Below are 20,768 nucleotides of genomic sequence, written 5' to 3'. Positions count from 1 at the left end.
GGGTAGAAGAGTTTCTATTTGAAGATGGGATGTGGATGCCTGGAAATAAGGGTTAGAGGATTGATGCAGATGACTGAATGAACGCACTAGAGGAATGCTGGTACACAGCTTGAAGGAGTAATGGAGGCTAGCTGGAGAGTCACCAAAGTTCTGGTTTACAGGATCCTTGGGTGGAAACTTGGAGAGGCTTGGGAGTGGAATAGTTCTGAAGAAAAGATAGGTTGGTAGAGAAAGGAACAGTTTGGCCATGGGGGATGATATTGTAATGGCGTTGGATAGCTAGATAATAGGAGGAATGACGTTGAGTCGGAAGAATTTGAGGGATGTAAACGTAAATTTTTAAACTAGAGAAGACCCACGAGAACTCGCCAGAGTTGAGGTTAAATTTTTCCGTGCATCCGAATTTTTACCCTCCAAACGTGCAAGCGAACTGATCAATTGGTTTTTCTCCCGTACCTTTCAAGATTCAGCTTTCAAGTCAACACACGAGTAGAAAGCAAGCGGCCCCGGACACGAGTATTCTTCCGTGAAGGAAGTGGGTGGGAGGACTGGTGGTGGCAAAAGACAGAAAAAAGATCCAGATCCCTATCCATGGCGAAACCGGGAGAACAATCGGATCCACTTCTCCATCCGCCGCCATCCTACCTCGCCCAGCCGTCTCCCTACTACTCCGATCCCCCGGCCTACGTCCTCCTCCCGGCGTTCCCGGGCCGCCGCCTCCGCCTCCGCCGCCCCTGCCGCTGCTGCGACTCCCTCGTCTCCTCCTCCACCCTCCTCACCCTCGTCTTCGCCGCCGCTCTCCTCACCTCCGCCCTCTTCTTCCTTTGGCCTTCCGATCCCGAGGTCCGCATCGTCCGCCTCCGCCTGGACCGCGTCCACGTGTCCACCTCCCCGGCTGTCTCCCTCGCCGTCTCCATGGGCCTTGAGGTCAGGGTCTGGAACAAGGACTTCTTCTCCCTCGACTACGACTCCATCGTCGTCTGCATCGAGTACCGGGGGAGGCGGCTTGGCTCCGTGACGTCGCAGGGTGGGCATGTGAGGGCGCGGGGGGTCTCTTACGTCGACGCCGAGCTCCATATCGACGGGATCGAGGTGATCAACGATGCCTTCTACTTGATCGAGGACTTTGTGAGGGGCTCCATCCCATTCGATACCATTACCAAAGTAGAGGGAAAGCTGCATCTGTTCTTCTTTGATATCCCAATTCAGGTGAATACAAACCTTTTTCGATTCTTTCCAGTCCATTTCTTTTTAATCTTTTTATCTAGTAGCATCGATATCTCTATTTTGGCATGAAACAAATTTCTAGGAATAATATGGATGCTAGATAGTTGTAACAAGATGTAGCAGTCTCGTCAAAATGGTAAATTGGAAAAGTTAAAGTGAAAAATCTGTACTAGAATGGTAAATCGAACATTGGATATGACATGTCATTAATCTTATAAGCAGTTGTTAGAGTTTTAGATGAGAGCCACTGCCTTAAGATTTATTTCAATATTATGAGACGGATTTTTCAATCCAAGGAAGCATAAAAATTAGTTTGAAACCTCTGCTTAGTCCAAATTTACTCTTTAGAATGTATTACTACCAGACACCTGAATCAACTTTATCTATGGCTTTATTCAATCTTCACGGAAAATGAAAACCAATTCTTGGTCTAATTATGAGTTTGAATTCATCTTGACCTAAAAGTGAACGTCCAATTTTCCTTCAGAAGAAAGGTTTTATTCAAGTTGATAGTGTGAAGTTGTCTCCTTTTGTGAAAAGTTTCAGAGTCCAGCGAGCTCAGAGGCTTTTCCATCTAGCTCCCACCTAATTTGCTGAGCTTTCTAACAGAAATGTTCTCAATTATTTACTCCTTTGTATGCTCGGAAATCATGGCAAAGAAGTTCAATTTATGTTATTTTCACTTTGTGTGTGTGTATGTATTATAGTCACATTTCAGTCTTTAGAACTTCTGAGAATTGACACTTTTGGACCCTTGGAATCCCACAAGAAATGATGCTATGACTCTTTGGAAACTATGGCTGGCATATAACAACATGAAGTGCCAATGATTGGAATAAACACCAGCAAATGTTCTTGTAGATTTTAGGCAAGTTTGGCTTTCTAACATGGTATCCTAAATCTTTTTCTTTTCCCAGTTTTAAACAATGAGACTTGAGTTACCAATTTTTACTTGTTTGTAGTAGTGGTGAATTTAAGTTAAGTATGATTCACCCCATCATTTTTATTTTATGCAAGCAAGATTTGGGTCTTCGGCTATTTAGTGTTAGTTTTTGTGGCCATGGTGCATAGGCTGAAGTCTAGGAAACAAGGATACTTCTAATAACATGTCTTGTCCGTACTATATCCATATTGAATATTGATACTTGTTGGATACTTCTCAAATACATGTCCGATACTTGTTTTAAGTATCATATATTTAAAAATAAAAATGCTCTCGTTTCTTCTTGGATACACTTTAGATACTTCCTTGAGACCTCCAAAAAAGAGAGGGAGGGTCAATTATATAGTCTGTGATATTAATTTTGAAATATGAAGTGTGGATTATGGCCCATGAAATAAAGATTATGATGAATTTGTAAAAATAAATGCTATTGCACATAGTATGGACTACGTTATTTTGAATCTTTGATAGCCTGCTATGCTTCATATATGCAATTTTATATATATTACAATCATCTAGCCTTTTCCTAACTATTTGTTATCAGTTCTATGGATCCTCATTCACCAAGTATTCCTATCTAGGGTCATCCTAATATCATTCCAGCTTTCTCTACATGCTTCCTCACAATCTCCATCCATGTTAGTTTGGTATCCTCTTATTTTCTTACAACCTTTAACACAAACTAAAGTACCTTTCTATATAGAAACCTTCTCAAATCTTTGTTATACATATCCAAACCATCTCAATTGGCTTTCCATCACTTTGTTCTTAATATGTGCAACTCCTACAACTCCTCTAATATATTTATTCTTTAGTCTCTCCATTTTAGTTTTACTACATAGCTATCTCAGCATTCCCATTTCTGCCACACTCAATTTATTTTCATGTACTTATCTTATTTTCCAGCACTCCTAGGCATACAACATCATAAGCTATATGGTTGTTTGGTAAAATTTTTGCTTAAGTCTTCAACACACACGTCACATAATATTCCAAATGCACCTCTCCACCTTAGCTAACTAGCTCGAGTTCTATGATATATACATTCATCTATCTTCTCATTATTTTGCATAATAGATTCCAAATAACAAAATCAGTTAGTCAATGGAATCTCTTGTCATCATACTTAATTACTATTACGTCTTCACTTCCATCCTTATTAATTTTGCATCCTTATACTCTATCTTTACTAATTTTACCTTGTTCTCTAAAGTTTTCCTCCATAATTCCAAGTCTAGTATTTAATCTAGTTTTCTTTTTATTATTCAATACTATCTCATTCTCATCTGTAAATAATATACACCAGGGTATATCTTCCTGAATATTAGTTGTGAGTTCATCCATAATTAGTACAACATGATATTGACTTGGTGCTGACCCTTGATGTAAGTTTATTATGACTCCTAAAATGCTTATTGTATCACAGCAACTCCTAAAACTTGTTAATTCTCCAGTATATGAGTCCATAATTATTTCAATATATTGTTTATATATACCCTTCTTTGTAAAGCCCACTAATCACTTTTTTTGGCATCCTATCATAAGCTTTGTCAATACTAAGAAGGACCATATGTAGACTTTTCCTTTTCTTTTTATTTTTCTATCAATCACCCAAGTAGAAAGATTTCAGGTGCAAATCCGATTTGGTTAATTGAATTGAAACGGTTGTTATTTTTCTTATATATACCCTTCTTTGCAAAGCCCGCTAATCACTTTTTTTGGGCATCCTATCATAAGCTTTGTCAATATTAATCAAGACTATATGTAGACATTTCCTTTTCTCTTTATTTTTCTATCAAATGTCTAAGTAAAGATATAGTCTCGATTGTGGATCTTTCAGGCGCAAATCCAAATTTGTTAATTGAAATGGTTGTTATTTTTCTCAATCTTTGTTTAGTTACCCTTCCAATAATTTCATCAAGTGACATAAGCTTAATTTTTTTATAATTAGAGCAGCTCTGTACACACATTTATTGTTATAGATAAGAACTATAATATTTCTCCTCCAAATCTCCAATCATCTAACATTTTCTCAGTTCTCATAATTTTATATAAATAGGTTAGCAAGCTAATTTAATCCAATGTCTTCTATGATTTTCCAAACCTCAATAGGTATTTTATTTGGCTATAATACGTTACATTCTTTGCATTCTTTTTAAAGATATCTCAACTTTGCTTTTATGAATTGTGCATGTGGTACTCTGACTTCCCTCCGGTTATACTGCTTAATAAAGATTTTTTTTAAGTAGAATCCCCATTTAACTTTTTTTTTAAAAAAAAAATAATATCACAATCTTTCTTTAATTTTCTCATTGTTCGCTAATGTCCTATTATCCTCACTTCTAATGCATCTGACTTGATCGATTTCTTTATTTTTCCTTTATTTAGCTTCAGCTATTTTGTAAGTTTCATTCTTACCTTATTTTAAAAACCCAACCTGTCATATAAATTATTATATACTACATATTTAGACTTAATTAATTACCTTTTTGCTTGTTCTTTCTTATATTTAATTAGATTCTCGACATCTTTTGTATTTTGCATTCTTTTAAAGCAAAACTGTTTTGTTTTAGTTACCTCCTATACCTCACTATTCCACCACCAAGGAAACTTACCTTATTTTAAAAACCCAACCTGTCCTATAAATTATTATATACTGCGTATTCAGCCTTAATTAATTACCTTTTTGCTCTTTCTTTCTTATATTTTATTAGATTCTCGACATCTTTTGTGTTTTGCATTCTTTTAAAGCAAAACTGTTTTGTTTTTAGTTACCTCCTATACCTCACTATTCCACCACCTAGGAAACTTACCTTATTTTAAAAACCCAACCTGTCATATAAATTATTATATACTACATATTTAGCCTTAATTAATTACCTTTTTGCTCTTTCTTTCTTATATTTTATTAGATTCTCGACGTCTTTTGTATTTTGTTTTTAGTTACCTCCTATACGTCACTATTCAACCGCCAAGGTTTATTTATTTATTTATTTTTTATTTGCACACCTTTTCCCTCTCTCTCTCCTAAAACATCTTTAGTTGATTCCCTATTTGGTCTCACAATTTGTTCGATTCAGTCTTTAAATTCCAATTTCCCTCTAATAATTTATCTCTAAAAGCTATAACATATATACATTTGTTTGTGTTTATATGTGTGCCTGTGTATATATTTATAGATACACATATATACATCTATATACTTGTATATTTGTTTGTATATGTGCGTGCATGTACATATTTTATGTTTTGTGCACATACATGCATGCATGCATACATACATACATGCACCCGTATGTGTGTGCGTATCTACATATGTTTGTTTGTATTACATGCATGCATGCATCCATTCATATAAATATATACATTCATATGCACGCGTGCATGCACACACACACACACGTATATGTGTGTGCATATGTACAGAACAGATGTATGTTGTACAGACATACATGCATACATATACACATACGTATATATGTATGCATATGTACATACATATGTTTGTATATGCATATATTCCTTAACGTATCTTAGCCACATTACATTTGGAAGATTTCCCATATCAATGTATCCGTTTCCTGTATTTGTATCTATGCTTTATATGCTAAAGTTATTCGAGCATAGACATAAGAACTCTATAGAATTTGACATAATTACTTGATCCCTTCTTGGCATGATAGTAGACTTATCACCTTTGGAATGGACCTTATGTGATTCGCCCCAACATCTAGGCCAAGACATGCTTAGACTCAACCCATGAGTCATCCTGTACCCAATCTCTAGTGCTCTCTTCCTCGGGTTTGTTGGCAGTTGGAGCGGGATGTGGATGGAAGCGCTAATCTCCACTGCTTCTTATATTCCTTCTTCAGCATTGAGTTAAGGGAGTTAAGAGATGACTTATCCTCCCTCTCTCTCATTTCTTGGTTATTGTGTGAGGAGAGTGTTATGCTCTCATCCCTTAATTTTAGCATCTAAGATAAAAAGGGATGTCTTCTCCACAATTCCACCACTCTTGCATCTTGATTTGAGATTGGAAGAGACCAGACATGTCCAAGCTTTTGGTGTAGAACTATAGCTTTAAGACCACAAATAAAAGAGATGCATGTCAATAAATTTTCAGATTTGGAAAGCTCTGAACAATTTTTCTTTTATGAGAGCCAAAGCAATGTGGAAGAAAATAGGAGGAGGAGAAAAGGGGAAGAAAGGTTTAGAATAGTTGAAGAGGACTAATGAGGGAGGAGAGATAATAGAATGAACAGACTCAATGAAGGAACTACTTCAATTTATTCTATAAAACATATGTAATTTGTAGGACCACATGCCCTTATACTTATAGACACTCAGATAACTCTAAACTAATCTTTGTTAACCATAACATGACTCCAATTTGCCCATAATGTATCTAGGATTTTGATTTTTATTATTTGACTCAACATAGGACTTTTTGTCTAGCTGAAAACCATCTTAACTAAAACTAGTCAATTTCCTTCACAAAAGATGCCAAATATTTTTTGTTGAAAAGTAAATTCATAGTTATATGGAGCAGTACATGGAAAGTAGCAAAATTACTTTAAACATAATATTTATGTCCTAAACACTTTCCTAACCCAACCTAGACCTAGATTAGGAGCTGTAGGCAATAATCCTTATTTTAGGACTCAAAATCCCATTAGGAAAGAAAGGCTAAAAAGAAATACAAAATTAGAAGATTTTAGAATTGCTCTTCTAATTGAAAATAAACTTAGTCATCTATATTCTTAAATTCCTGATGTTGTCAGCTTCTCTCTTTCCTCATTTTATCAGGCATGTATGCTGAAACACAAAGAGAAAGAGAGTTGTGCCTTTTCTGGTTTCTATGGATAAGAGGTTGTCCATCTTTTGTTGCATGATGACACATAATTAAAAATGAAAAAGAGATGGAAACTTCGGTTCAGTTTTTAGCTTATAAATATGATAAGTTAAGTGCCCAAGCTGATGGATTTCCTAATATGATGATCTAAGCCTTCATCCAAGTACTAGAAGTGCCGGTAGAATTTATAGAGACCATAGGATCGAAGTTATTTGATGGTCCACATTTGATCATAAGAGATCTATATTTGTTCTAGGCATGTGATATTAAAGTATTTGACTCGTAAGCTACTTGACATTGCAAGTTGCTTGGTGATCCGGTTGGGGAGAAGCAAGATTTTTTCATCAACCCGCTCAACTCAAATCTCACAACAGAAAATTAGAAGATGTTTAAAACTATCTCGAATTAGATGGTTTGGGGCGTGCCGAATCAGACTGGCGGGGAACCGGGACGGTTCTGGCTTGGAAAACGGTACACGCCAGCGCTGAAGGAGAAAGAGAGGAAGAGAGAGAGAGGAGGAGCGGAAGAGAGAAGAGGACGTCGCCAGAGGCCGGCGGTGGCCCGCTGCGGTCGGTGGTGGCCCGCTGTGGCTGTCGGAGGGCTGCGGAAGTCTTTGTGGCTCGGTTCGTCCTATAGGGCTGTTAAATGAGAGAGAAAGAGAGAGAGGGGGGAGTGACTCACTGGAGGGAGTATGGGACGGTGGAGGGGTTGCCAGAGGTTTTCGGGCAGTCGTCGTGGCCAGCAGGCGGTGGAAATCGTGCGGATGGAGTTGGGACCGTGGAACAAGGGCGACAGTCTCTGTTCACACGTCGGTCTTTTTTTAAAAACGGAGATGAACAGTGAGGTTGGCAAATTATTTGTCGGCTTCATTGTTTAGAATGTTTTAAAAAAAAAAGCAAAAATAGTGAAACTGGCAAATGGTTTGTCGGCTTCACTTAAGTTTCGATTTTTAAAAAAAAATTCTGTGAAATAGGGGCATCGTCCTATTTCACGCTTACGATGCCGTGCACGTGGACAACCCTCTCTCTTTCTCTTTTTTCCTCCTCTCGGTTTCCTTCCTTTCCTTATTTCGGTTTGCACCGGTCTGGTACGGTACGGATCCGTACTGATCCATATCGTCAGCCGGCCGGCACGGGCTCCGATACCGAGTCCATGAACCTTGACTAGAAGGGATAAGAATTTTGAAAGTAGGGCTTAAGTCCCATTTTCTTTTATTGATTCTCCACATGCTTCAAAAATTGAGATGCATAGTCCTTATTTATAATACTAGTGAGGTCCTCCCTTTTCACAATTTGAATAGGATTCCTCTCCCTAACTTCTGGAAAGATATCCTTCCTTGCACAATCATGATTGGATTCCTCATTCTAGTTTGATTAGGATTAGGTCTATAAAAAAATGATTAATATAAATAATCATGAAAACATATTAAAATTCTATAGGAGATAGGTCTATATTTCTATATCAATTTTTTCTTCCATTACTCCATCTTATTCTTCATAGATTGGAAGATAACCTCCGGTTAAAATTTTTACCAAAAAGAAAAGTTTCAGTTTGATTAACCTATTTCAGCTTGTGGAACTCAATGATATAGTTCTGAATGAATTGATTATATTTCTATAGTAGGTACTGTTGGGTTTCGATCATGCAGCGGAAAGTGATCTCAGGTCTAAGGATTTATGTACACAAGGACCATGGTGATTTCAGGTCTAAGGAGCACTTGCATAATTTTCACTAGAGAACAACCAGTTGACATGCAAATAAAGCTCTATCAAATGTTCTCTCGTAGGTTAATTCAGCGAACTCACTATCAAATGAGCACCCACATCCTTGTATTAGTGTCATCACACAAGTGATTGTGAGATCAACCACCCTCTCCATTGAACATACATAAGATGTGCCAGTCTTACCGGTATCATTGATCTCTGACTCAATGAACTAATGACTGAAAATATTTTAGATCAGGATTATCAAGGATTTAGGTCTCACTGGCATGATCTCATCATGGTCCTAAAATCATTGTCCTAACTTATGGAGTTCATTATAATCTTAAACAAGTATAAGATGCAGCATATAATGAATCAAAGTGCCTAACTTTATTAATAAATAATGTCAAATACATGAGTTTGGAAGATAAAATACAGAAAAACACTCCATCGCATCACACATGCGATTGACTTGTAGAAAATTATTTTTTCAATTTTTTACTTGCACTAAAGCAATCGGCTCTATACTTAATGCCCATGCAATCTAGGTGGCGGTTAAACTGCTGCAATGACAGGCCTTAGTGAACGGATCCACTATATTGTTCTTGGTGTCAACTCGCTCTACGATCACATCGCGTCTTTCGACTATCTTCCGAATGAGGTGAACCGCTTTAGGATGTGCTTGGATTTGTGATGAGATCTCGGTTCCTTAGCTTGAGTAACTACCCCAGTATTGTCACAATAAAGAGGCACTGGTTGTTCAATTTCAAGAACCACATCCAACTCTGAGATGAACTTCTTCATCTAAATGGTCTCCTTAGCAGCCTCACAAGCAGCTGTATACTTGGTCTCAGTGATTGAGTCAGTGACAGTTTGCTGTTTGAAACTTTTCCAACTCACTGTATCACTATATAGGATAAATACATATCCTGATATGGATTTGTTATCATCTGGATCAGATTGAAAACTAGAATCTGTGAAGCCTTCCAGTTTCAAATCAGATCCACCATATATGAGAAAAGCATCTTTGGTCCTTCTTAAGTACTTGAGAATGTTTTTCACAGCTTTTCAATGATTTTCTTCTAGATCTGCTTGAAATCTGCTTACAATGCCTAAAGCATAAGCCACATCAGGCCTGATACACAGCATAGCATACATAATCGATCCTATAGCCGAAGCATAAGGAATAGAACTCATTCTATTTCTCTCTTCAGGTGTCTTAGGAGACATCTTCTTAGAGAGTTGTATGCCATGACTCATGGATAAGTAATCTTTTTTACTTTCTTCCATGTTGAATCTCTTCAATATAAGACTATGTACCTAGACTGGGACAAGCCAAGCATCCTCTTCGATCTATTCTTATAGATCTTTATACAAAGTATATAGGACGCTTCATCCAAGTCTTTCATAAAATTTTTTTGTGATAGTCAGGTTTTGACCGATTGCAGCAAAGGGATGTCATTTTCAATGAGCAGTATGTCATCCATATACAAGATCAAGAAGATAATGGCACTCTCACTTGTCTTCTTATATACATATGGTTCATCCACATTTTTGATAAAGCCAAACGATTTGACTGTCTCATCAAAATGGATGTTGCAACTCTTCGATGCCTGTTTTAATCCATAAATGGATTTCTTTAGCTTGCATACTCGATTTGCCCTCCCACCGGAGACAAATCCTTCTGGCTGAGTCATATAGACTTTTTCTCAAGATTTTCGTTGAGGAAAGCAGTCTTGACATCGATCGTCAGATCTCATAATCATCGTATGTAGCTACAACAAGCATAATCTGAATAGACTTGAGTATGGCTACAGATGAAAAGATTTCTTCGTAGTCAACACCTTATCTTTGTCTGAAATTTTTTGCCACCAGCCTGGCCTTATAGGTCTCTACCTGGCCATCTGCTCCAATCTTCTTCTTGAAGATCCATTTGCAACATCTTCAGGCGCATCAATCAAAATCCAAATTTAGTTAGTGTATATGGAGTCCATTTCGAATTTCATGGTCTTAAGCCAGTCAGAGTCACTACTCTTGACTGCTTCCGAATAGGTCGTGGGATCATCATTCTCAATGATGTATGATGAGTTGTCATTCTTAATGATAAATCCATATTTGAGTAGTACATTACGCGCTCTACTTGACCTTTGGAGAGGAGGTGTTGTGGCTATGTTTCAGTAATGGGCACATCAGGTTGAGGATCAACTTGTGGACTCTCCACATATTGCTTCTGGATAGATTGTAGGTCTTGAACTTCTTCAAGTTCAACTGTCCTCTCAATATCTCTTTCTTGGATGAACTCTTTCTCCAATAATATGGCATGCCTACTAACAAACATCTTTTGTTGAATAGGATGGTAGAAGTAGTATCCAATACTCTCCTTAGGATAACCACAAATCTATATTTTTTGATCTAGCACTAAACTTATGTCCATCAACACTTTTCACATAAGCAAGACAACCCCAAATCTTAAGATGCTTAAGACCGGACCTCTTTCCTTTTCATATCTCATATAGTGCTAGAAACAGACTTAGTTGGTATTTTGTTCAAAATATAAATTGTGGTCTCTAGAGCAAATCTTCAGAAGGAGATCGGAAAATCCGTGAAGCACATCATGGACCGCACCATATCTAATAAGGTGCGATTGCTCCTTTCCTCAGTACCATTTAATTGTAGAGATAAGGATGTGTCCACTGAGAGAGAATTTTATTTTCTTTTAAATGATCAAGAAACTCATTAGTTAAGTATTCACCTTCTCGATCAGATCGAAGAGCTTTGATACTTTTATCAGTTTGTTTCTCAATCATTCTTTGGTACTCCTTAAACTTATCAAAGGCTTTGGATTTGTATTTCATCAAAACACATCCAAACATAGATAAATCAAGAGTAAATTGGATGAAATAGGAGTATTCACCTTTGGCCTGAGTCGATATTGGACCACAAATATCAGTATGTACTAGATTCAAAATGTCACTCGCCTTATCTCTATATCCAGTAAATGGAGTCTTGGTTATCTTACCCATAAGACAAGATTTACAAGTTCCATATGATTTAAAATCATAAGGATCAAAGATTTTTTTTTTGTATAACTTGTTAATTCTTGTCTCATTGATATGATCAAGTCGGCAGTGCTAGAGGTATGTGACATTCACATCTTCTCTCTTTTTTTTCTTCATTTTATCAACATGAAGTACATTGTCATTAAGTGACAAGAATAAAAGACCATTATCTATATAAACATTGCCATAAAATTCATTAGAAAAATAAATAGAGCAACCATTGCTCTTTTCTTTTATTTCGAAATATTGTTCAAGTAACAGAGGTACAGACATAATATTTTTAATAAGTTTAGGCATATAGTAATAGATCTTCAATTCCAAAATTTTGTCCGAAGGCAATTTCAACAGCTTGATTCCTATGACTTCGGTCTGGATAGACTCTCCACTAGTGCTGAACAGCACAAAGTCACCTTCATTCAGACTCCTTATGTTCTGCAGACCCTGTAACGATTTGCAAAGGTGTAAAACACGGGTGGTATCTAATACTCAAGAATCTGAAGTTGAAGTACTTAATGATAAGTTTGTTTGTATCACATACAAACCTTTAGCAACACTTGCTTTCTTGTGCTTCAAACTTGCAAGGTAGTCTTTGTAATTTCTCTTTCAGTGCCCTTCTTTGCCGCACTGATAACAAGTATCCTTGGCAGAGACCTTCTTCGCCTTCTTCTTTGAGATGCTAGCCTTAGGATTCATCTTTTTCTTAGAACTCTTCTTGTCTTTCTTCTTGGAGATCTTATCTACAAGAAGAACTGGAGCCTTTTCTCCTTTGAAATGGCTTTCTGCTATCTTTAACATATTCAGCAGTTCAGGCAGGCTGGTGTTCAGTTTGTTTATATAATAGTTTATGACAAACTGTGAAAAAAATCAAAGAGTGATTACAGGATCAAATTCTGACTAAGCTCACCATCCATGGTAAAACCCAACTGTCCCAGACGAGTGATCAAATCAATCATCTTCAGGACATGAATCTGCACAGATGTGCCTTCATTCATCCTGGCACGGAATAATTATTTAGATATCTCATATCTAGCAGTCTGGCTTTGTTCTCTATATAACTCCTTCAAATTAAGCAGTATGGAAGGAACATCCATGCTTTCATGTTGTCTCTGAAGCTCATTGCTCATAGAAGCAAGCATGATGCACTTGATAGTCATACTGTCATCTTGCCACATCTTGTATGTGGTCTTTTCCTCCTCAATAGCATCTTCATCGATCGTATCGGATGCAGGGGTATCCAGAATATAGGAGACTTTCTTCTGAGTGAGAACAATTCTCAGATTCCTCAATCAGTCCACATAATTTAGTCTGATCAACCTATTAGCATCTAGTATGCCACGTAGTGAAAATGAGGATGCCATTATGCAGATGAAATCTACAAGTACAAGAATAATGTATAAGTGGACAACTCATGATGACATACATTACTAGATTAGGACTTTTGTCTAATTATGTCTTTCACTATTTTAACGAATTTCATAGCCCTCAAATATGAAAACGAGAAACATCATCATATTTCTAAGTGGGGTTGAGGTTCCTATTCTTCACAAACACCTTGTGGATAGCATAACAAGCATTCATGAGTTCAAGAATAGGTAACTCTTTAACAGTTGTATCTCATACAACTCTCAACATTTTTCTTGCCTCTAGATTACCCATGGTCTTGTGGATAGCACAACAAACTACAGTATTCTAGTTAAGTTAACCCTTCATTCTTATATGGTCATACTTAAACAATGCTGCCCTTATGGATAGCACAACAAAACAACACTATTCAAATATGCCATAAGCATTAATATACACTTAGTCAACATCATATCAATCTCCATAGCAAGTCTTGTAGATAGTACAACAAACTCACTACAGATCTTGACATACTCTATTGACTAAGCATGAAGAAAGGCTTTTGTAGTATGTACATCACTAATCAATCCAAATTTGAAACTCAATAGATCAAATTGGCTAGGTAAGTAGGTGGGAGGCTCCCCGAAGCTTTTCTTAGACACCAACAGAGTTGGCTAGGCTAGCATTCGGACCTAATTAAATAACTATCTTTGACACTTGCCTAGACACTAATTCATCAGTGAATCCGACATTCGGTTAGCAAGTGAATTCCGACGCTACAACTTAATATAATTTTTAATTAAGGGTCTTAGACTAGTCCCATACACATCCAACACTTACATCACATGTAATATGCATATAATAAGAATGAAAATAATTTTCATGCATCATATCATGCTATATAACATGCTATTCAAGTTGTAATATTATCATTTAACTATGCCAAAAAAATATTATGATTGCTAGAATCATGCAGGGTGTACTTATAATTTTGGTTCAACACTTGAGCCAATATCATTTGACTATGATTTGGACTCAACTCTGTGGTCCAATTCACATGTCAAAATTGACTTGGGTCAACAAATTGAATCAACATCTAAACCCTAATCAAATTAGGTTTGACCAAGTCAGCAAATAGGCAAGAAACAATACACTCTAATAAAATCGATTCAAATATCAATCTACCATGAATCATAAAATTTCAGATTATGATAAATTCAAAATTTAACAACTGAAATTTAAAGTCACACTTCAAACATGGTCAAAAATAATTTTTGATTTTAAGATGATGCAAGAAATCGATAGAATATTTAGGCATCATATGAATCAGATTAAATTTATACTACAACAATAGCATCTTTTTGATTGATTCTAATAAAAGTGGCTTTGATATCACTATTGAATTTTGATCACACAGCGAAATATGAATTTTAAAAATTTTTAACATGCATAAAATCAGTTTTAACAATTAAAACCAGCATATCGGAATTCAAACTCTAGAATCACCTTGTAGACACCAATCAAATCAAAACAAGCATGCAATGAGATAGAAGTTATACTTCCTGAAGTCAGTAGTCGAGTAACAAAAGAATCCCCATAAGGCTCCAAAGTAGAAGCCCTCCAACGGTGATCCATACGAAAAATGATTAGGGTCCTTCCCAACTGAAGTAGTGCTGTAGCCTTTCTTCACAAGAATACTGTTGGCTTCCTTCTCAAAGAACGGTTAGCACCACCACCTGTAGTCTTCGAATCTTCCATTAGGATCACACCAAGAATCTCTTCTCAAGAGATCTCACTACCCAAATTTTGGTTTAGAGCTCCAACAATTGGAAAACCCAAACCCTAGGACAAGCAATCCCTTGCTTTCCTTTTGCCTCTTCTCTCTTCTCTCTATTTTTTCCACTCTTATTTTTTCTTATCTTTTTTCAAAATTTTTCTGTCTTTTCTTCTCCTATCACATGCCTAAACATGAGAATTTTTCAGTTCTTATCTCATAAGAGGTGTGCCATTTAAATAGGAAAAGAACGGATGCATGAAAGTCCCAAGGGGCGCCAACTCTTGGAGCTCTACATCCTTCATGCGGAGAGCAATTTTTCGTGTAATATTAAGTGGCGCAGAAGAGCCTTCAAACAAAAGGACTCCTCTTCTGCACTCCATAATTCCCTATAAGTAAAACGTGTGTGATAATTCAAGAAAATCGGTGGAATAAGAAGAGGTTGTTAAGAGCCTTAAGTGAGAAGGACTCCTCATTGCAAATAAGTAGGCGTCCCTTATTAATTTTTGGATGAACTTTCAGGTGGGTGGAATGGAGGAGTTTTAGGTCACATGGAACACTTCCATGTTAAGATAAGAAACTAATTAATTTAGATCTAATCCAATTAGATCAAAGTCAACTGGTTAGGTCTAGCTCAAATACTTTGAACTAATTTAATTGAGAATTTGGGTTAACACAATGTATTAGCATATCAAATTAATCTCTAGGATTTATATTAAATCCTAATTAGATCAGACCAAGATCAAATTCTAAAGTGTGTGATCCATTGGGTTCTAAATCTTGCCAGCAGTGGATCCAGGCTTTTGGCCTAGCTCTAATCCAATTAGATTAGGTCAACCCAATTGCACTAATTAATCAAAATTTTTAATTAATTTTTGAATTAAACTCTTTTAATTCTTGTGAGTCTGCAAGTCAAGATTGACGTCTAGCAACGTGTCATGACTATCCGGAAGAGATGAAATTTGGTGGAAATATCAAAATTATCCTTCAGTGGCAAGTTATCATGCAATTCAATCTTTCAGTCACACAACACTCCAGATGAGCTATGGACATAGAACCATATCAAACCCAAATGCTTATCTATATGTATCTCGATCAGAAGGTGATGATTCAGTTGATGATACATTAGAAATCTCTTTCTAATTATCATTCTGCTTTGTCAAAGACTGTCAGAATCATCAACCTATGAAATTACATAGGATGTTTGCTCTCCTTATTTGGAGTGACTGATCCCTTATTGACTACTCACAACCTCTATGCATACTGCACCATATTTAGAACACCCCACACAAGGATTAGAGAATCAAGCTAGAGAATGAGCCAAAATATGGATTCATATACACAAGGTACCATGGTGATCTTAGGTCTAAGGATTACTTGCACAACTCCCACTAGAGAACAACTAGCTGACGTGCAAATAAGGCTCTATCAGATGTTCTCTCGTAGGTCAATTTAGTGAACTCATTCTCTAATGAGCATTCACGTTCTTGTATTAGTGTCACCACACAAGTGGTTGTGAAATCAACTATCCTCTCCATCGAGCATACATAGGATGTATCAGTTTTATCGGTATCATTGAGTCGGTATCATTGATCTCCGACTCAATGAACCAATGACTGAAAATATTTTAGATTAGGACTATCAAGGATTTAAGTCTCACTGGCATGATCTCATCATGACCCTAAAACCATTGTTCTAGCCTATGGGGTTCATTATAATCTTAAATAAGCATAAGATGCCGCATATAATGAATCAAAGTGCCTAATTTTATTAATAAATAATGTCAAATACATGAGTTTGGAAGATAAAATATAGAAAAAATACTTCATCGCATCACATATGCGATTGACTTGTAGGATATTATTCTTTCAAGTCGGTATGGGGTTTAATTTTGGTTCTGCTTTTCTTGCCTACAACAATGCCAAACAGGGCCTTAGGGTCTAAGTTTCTTGGCAGCCATGTTTCTATTTTTATTTTATTTGTTCTTTTGGGGCCAAAATCATGTAGCCTATGTATAGTGCATGAATAAATGAAGGGATGGTGATGAGTTGCAGTGTATGAGTTTGTCTTGTTGAGAAAAAAAGGTGGTTTCTTTGCTCTTACATCCCTTGTTTCTTCCCTCTTGCCCACCCTCTCTGTCTTATCCATCTCTCTTGTCTCTCTCACTCACTCCTCTCTATTGTCTTCTTTTGTTGGCTTTTCTCTACTCTCTATTATTTGTAGATGTGTTAGCCGCATTTACATATAAACTTGCCAACCAAGTTGTCCTATACTATTTTGGTGTCAAAGCTAAAGGATCCTATTCTTTTTCTTCCTTTTTTTCTTTTATCTTCTTTTTATCCTTTCTCTTTCCCCTCATCATCATAGTATTAAATGAAGAGTTAAGTTTCAAGATTGATGCCTTGTGTGAAAATATCAAATATGATAAGAAGGTATTTGGGCAGATGCGTTATGATATGACATCTGTCAGAAACTATCTGACATCAATAACGACTATGGTGCAAGAACTTGTAATGGCCCATGGTGCAAGAATGCATTTGACAGTCTCCAACCTTCAATCTTCAACAAGCTTCCAGTCCAATTCTTCGGACACAGTCACAACTCCGACTATCCAAGGAATCATTGTTAAAATGTATTAGAGATGAGGATCCATCCGACAAGAATCTTATGATTAAAGATGCAGCTTTGAAGTAGTTTCTGAATTGTGAAAATGTGGATGGCTATCAATCAATATATTGCATCAAAGCACTTTGCAAATCCATTCTTCGCTGGTTTTGCAGATGTATCAGTGGATGTTATCAATTGGATGATCAAAAGCTTCATGGTCATTGAACAAAGTATGCTAGAAGAACCAATTGATGGAGTGGTTGCAAGAAAGTTCAGATTGGTTTCGTTATCAAATATTGAAGATCCACCCTTTCAAGCATGAGGAGACAAATCATCAAGATCCTGGGGATGAGAGCCACACAGCAGAAGCATATAGTGAAGTCAAGGGCTTGGGCATTGCAACTAATTTTCTAATATGATGATCTAAACCCTCATATAACTCGGAGCGTCAACAGAAGATATTGGAGCATTGGAGTTATTTGACTCTCTAGATTTAGTCGTAAAATATGTCTTTGTTTTAGATATATGATATTAGATTATTTGGCCCTTTAGTTACTTGACATGCAAGGTCCTTGGTTTCCAAGTTAGTTGTTTGTTCTTATTAGGTTACTTGGTCCTTAAGTAACATAGGGTCTAAGTTACTTAGCAGCATAGTTTGTTTTTTTATTTTATTAGGTTACTTAGGGCCAAAGTCATATAGCCTACATATAGTGCATAGAATAGTGAAAGGATAGAGATAAGTTGTCTTTTGTTATCTACAAAATCGAGTCATCCTGAAACTTCCTTTACCAAACTCAAAGAAGGCGCCACATCACTAAAAACATCCATTCAACATTATACATTCAATGACATTGCTTAATCACAGAAAAATTTATAGTTGCTTGAGCAAAAGGGAACCAAATGAGGCCTTTGAGATTGCGTTGCTGGGTCTGAGTTTTCCCCAGCCTTCCACGTTATTATATTTTCATCTTTAGCAACTAATAGATTTTCTTACATATTGCATCTAATAAATCATTTTCCTGAAGATGTCTTTTCAATTCTCATTTGCAAAGTTTCTACCAAATTTAACAACTGTCTTTGTAGTCTTTGTAGAGTTTCTTCCAACTAACATAAATACTCAATCATTAGTTACTGCTACAATTTGTAGACTTTGCTGCAGTGCTATATGTAATTTTCTGTTTTTATGGAGACATCCCTTCTCTCATGTCCAATTTATCCACATCATTTAGGAAATTGTGTACTGTTACACTTCATCTTGTGAAAAGATGATGACATTAGTTTTTCGCACCAAATACTTCAATTCCTGCAAGCATAAAACCTAACATTTTATAATGCATGGATATTTACATGCATGAGACATGTTCTAGTATTGAGTTTCAAAAGGTTTGGGTTTTTTTTCTTTTTTTGTGGGAAAACCAAATTTCTTTTGGAATATATCACATTTCTGGGTCAGTTGATTTCATCAGTGACATTGTGCTTGGCATCCTCTGCCTGTATATTGGTCCGGATAAATAGAGAGCAATATGAGCACAAGTGCAACAGGTCAGAGTCAAGTGATGTTCTTTCTACAATGTTGGCCTTTCTTGTCTGATGGTTTAAAGATGTGCCATTTAAACTGTCATCATTATCTTAAATCTTGACATGACTATTTATTTCCACAGTCAGCTCCTGTAAACCGAGAAAGTGAATAATGAATAATTATTTTCAAAACCACCACCAAAGCCCCATCTTTCTTTTTACCCCTTCTAGAATACCAGCTTTTCAACCTACCGAAATATCTATATTCTGATTGTGATAATATTCCATTATTATAAGGTGAATTTTTCTGTAGATGTTCTGGGATTATGTCCATGCTATTGCCTTATATCAGATATGTTTCTTATTGCTTGATATACTCTGATCTTTATGAATTCTTCTTTCTGAATATTCTTACAGGGAAAGATTTCTTGTTCAATGCATGTAAATGCACTAAACCAGACAGTCGTTCGACAGGATTGCTATCCAGACTGAGTTAATTCAGTGCCTTTGCAGATCATCGGGTGGTGGTCATTGCTCTTTTCACCTTTTGTGAAAATCCTGGTCTGTTGAATGTTCGTGTCTTCTTCCTGTAGTGTATTGCAATATTGGCAAAAGATCTTGGAGAGATTTTATTGGATTGTCTAGTGGGAAGCTTTTCTAACTCCCAGGTACAATGTATGATATTATCTGTATGTGTATTGGCCATAAGCAAAATCATTGTAAATAGGTAATATATATGTATACATATTTGGCTAAAGTTGCATGTGTATCAACTGCCACCTGATTTAGTTTCTAGAGAGCAAGATCCTGAATAGGCAAAAGGCAACAGCAAATATTCGAGATACTTGCAGTTTATTAAAAACGAGGTTCGCGGACTTGGTACTGAACTTCGTATCAATTGCCGGTCGATATGATACTATATCTTATTCTATTGATAATAAAAAATTTTAAAAAAAAATTATTCAATGGTTAAAAAAAGAAAAATCAAGTGACATCGTGTCGAGCCGGTATTATATTGCATCGTATCAAATCAAACTATTCGGTATCGGATGATTCGGATCGATATCATACCGAACTGATTGATTCGATTTGGTTCAGATCATTTTTCGAAAAATCGATCCGAATTGAATCGATTTTTCATCGATACAGTACGGTATGAGGTACATCGATCAGTTCGAATCGGTATGGAATATTATGATTAAAAATATTATCATGATAAAATTGTGATAGCTCGAGGTCCATGTAAGAATCTCAGCAAAAAGCCCAAAACGGAAAAAAAAAAAAAACAGAGAAAAATCGGGAAGAAGACTCTTGATAGGGGTCTTTTTCTCCGGCGAAACCCAAGCAATTTGGGAGTCCTAGGACTTTTCGAAGTCCTAGGACCCTCTATAAGAAGACCCCCTCTCCCTTGAGATCGAACATCGGCCTCCTCCTCTCTTTCTCTATGTTTTTCTCGATCGAAGCCGCGGACATCGTTCAGTTTCTCGCCGTGATTGCTCGCCGGTGAGGTCACCGGAGGTCGGGGTGAGTCTTCCTCTCCTTCCTCTCTTCCTTCCCTATCTTTTCGTACCTTTGCTTGAGGCGGTCGGCGACGAGTGTCGCCGATTTTTGGTCGGGAAAGAGATCCTGTTTTTGAGCCTCTTTTTCCTTGATTTTCCGACGCTGGCGATCGTAATCGACCGTCGGCCATGCTCCTTCGTGACCGGGGGAGTGGCCCTCCTCTGCCGTCGGCCTCCGCCGCGGC

The 20,768-nt window shown here is 36.8% G+C and overlaps 1 protein-coding gene across 1 annotated transcript; it reads left to right on the top strand.

Moving 5' to 3' along the window:
* Positions 1-483: 483 nt before the first annotated feature.
* LOC105033825 (uncharacterized) lies at positions 484-19,781 on the top strand. Its single transcript, XM_010908757.4, has 2 exons — positions 484-1,209; positions 19,442-19,781. The coding sequence occupies exons 1-2, from the start codon at positions 592-594 to the stop codon at positions 19,514-19,516; spliced, it is 693 nt and encodes a 230-aa protein (XP_010907059.1). The 5' UTR covers positions 484-591; the 3' UTR covers positions 19,517-19,781.
* The last annotated feature ends 987 nt before the right edge of the window (positions 19,782-20,768 follow it).

The sequence above is a fragment of the Elaeis guineensis genome, chromosome 13, assembly GCF_000442705.2.
Source record: "Elaeis guineensis isolate ETL-2024a chromosome 13, EG11, whole genome shotgun sequence".
NCBI classification, from domain to species: Eukaryota; Viridiplantae; Streptophyta; class Magnoliopsida; order Arecales; family Arecaceae; genus Elaeis; species Elaeis guineensis.
Note: the sequence above shows the minus strand (reverse complement) of the source record. Positions and strands in the feature narration are given on the sequence as shown.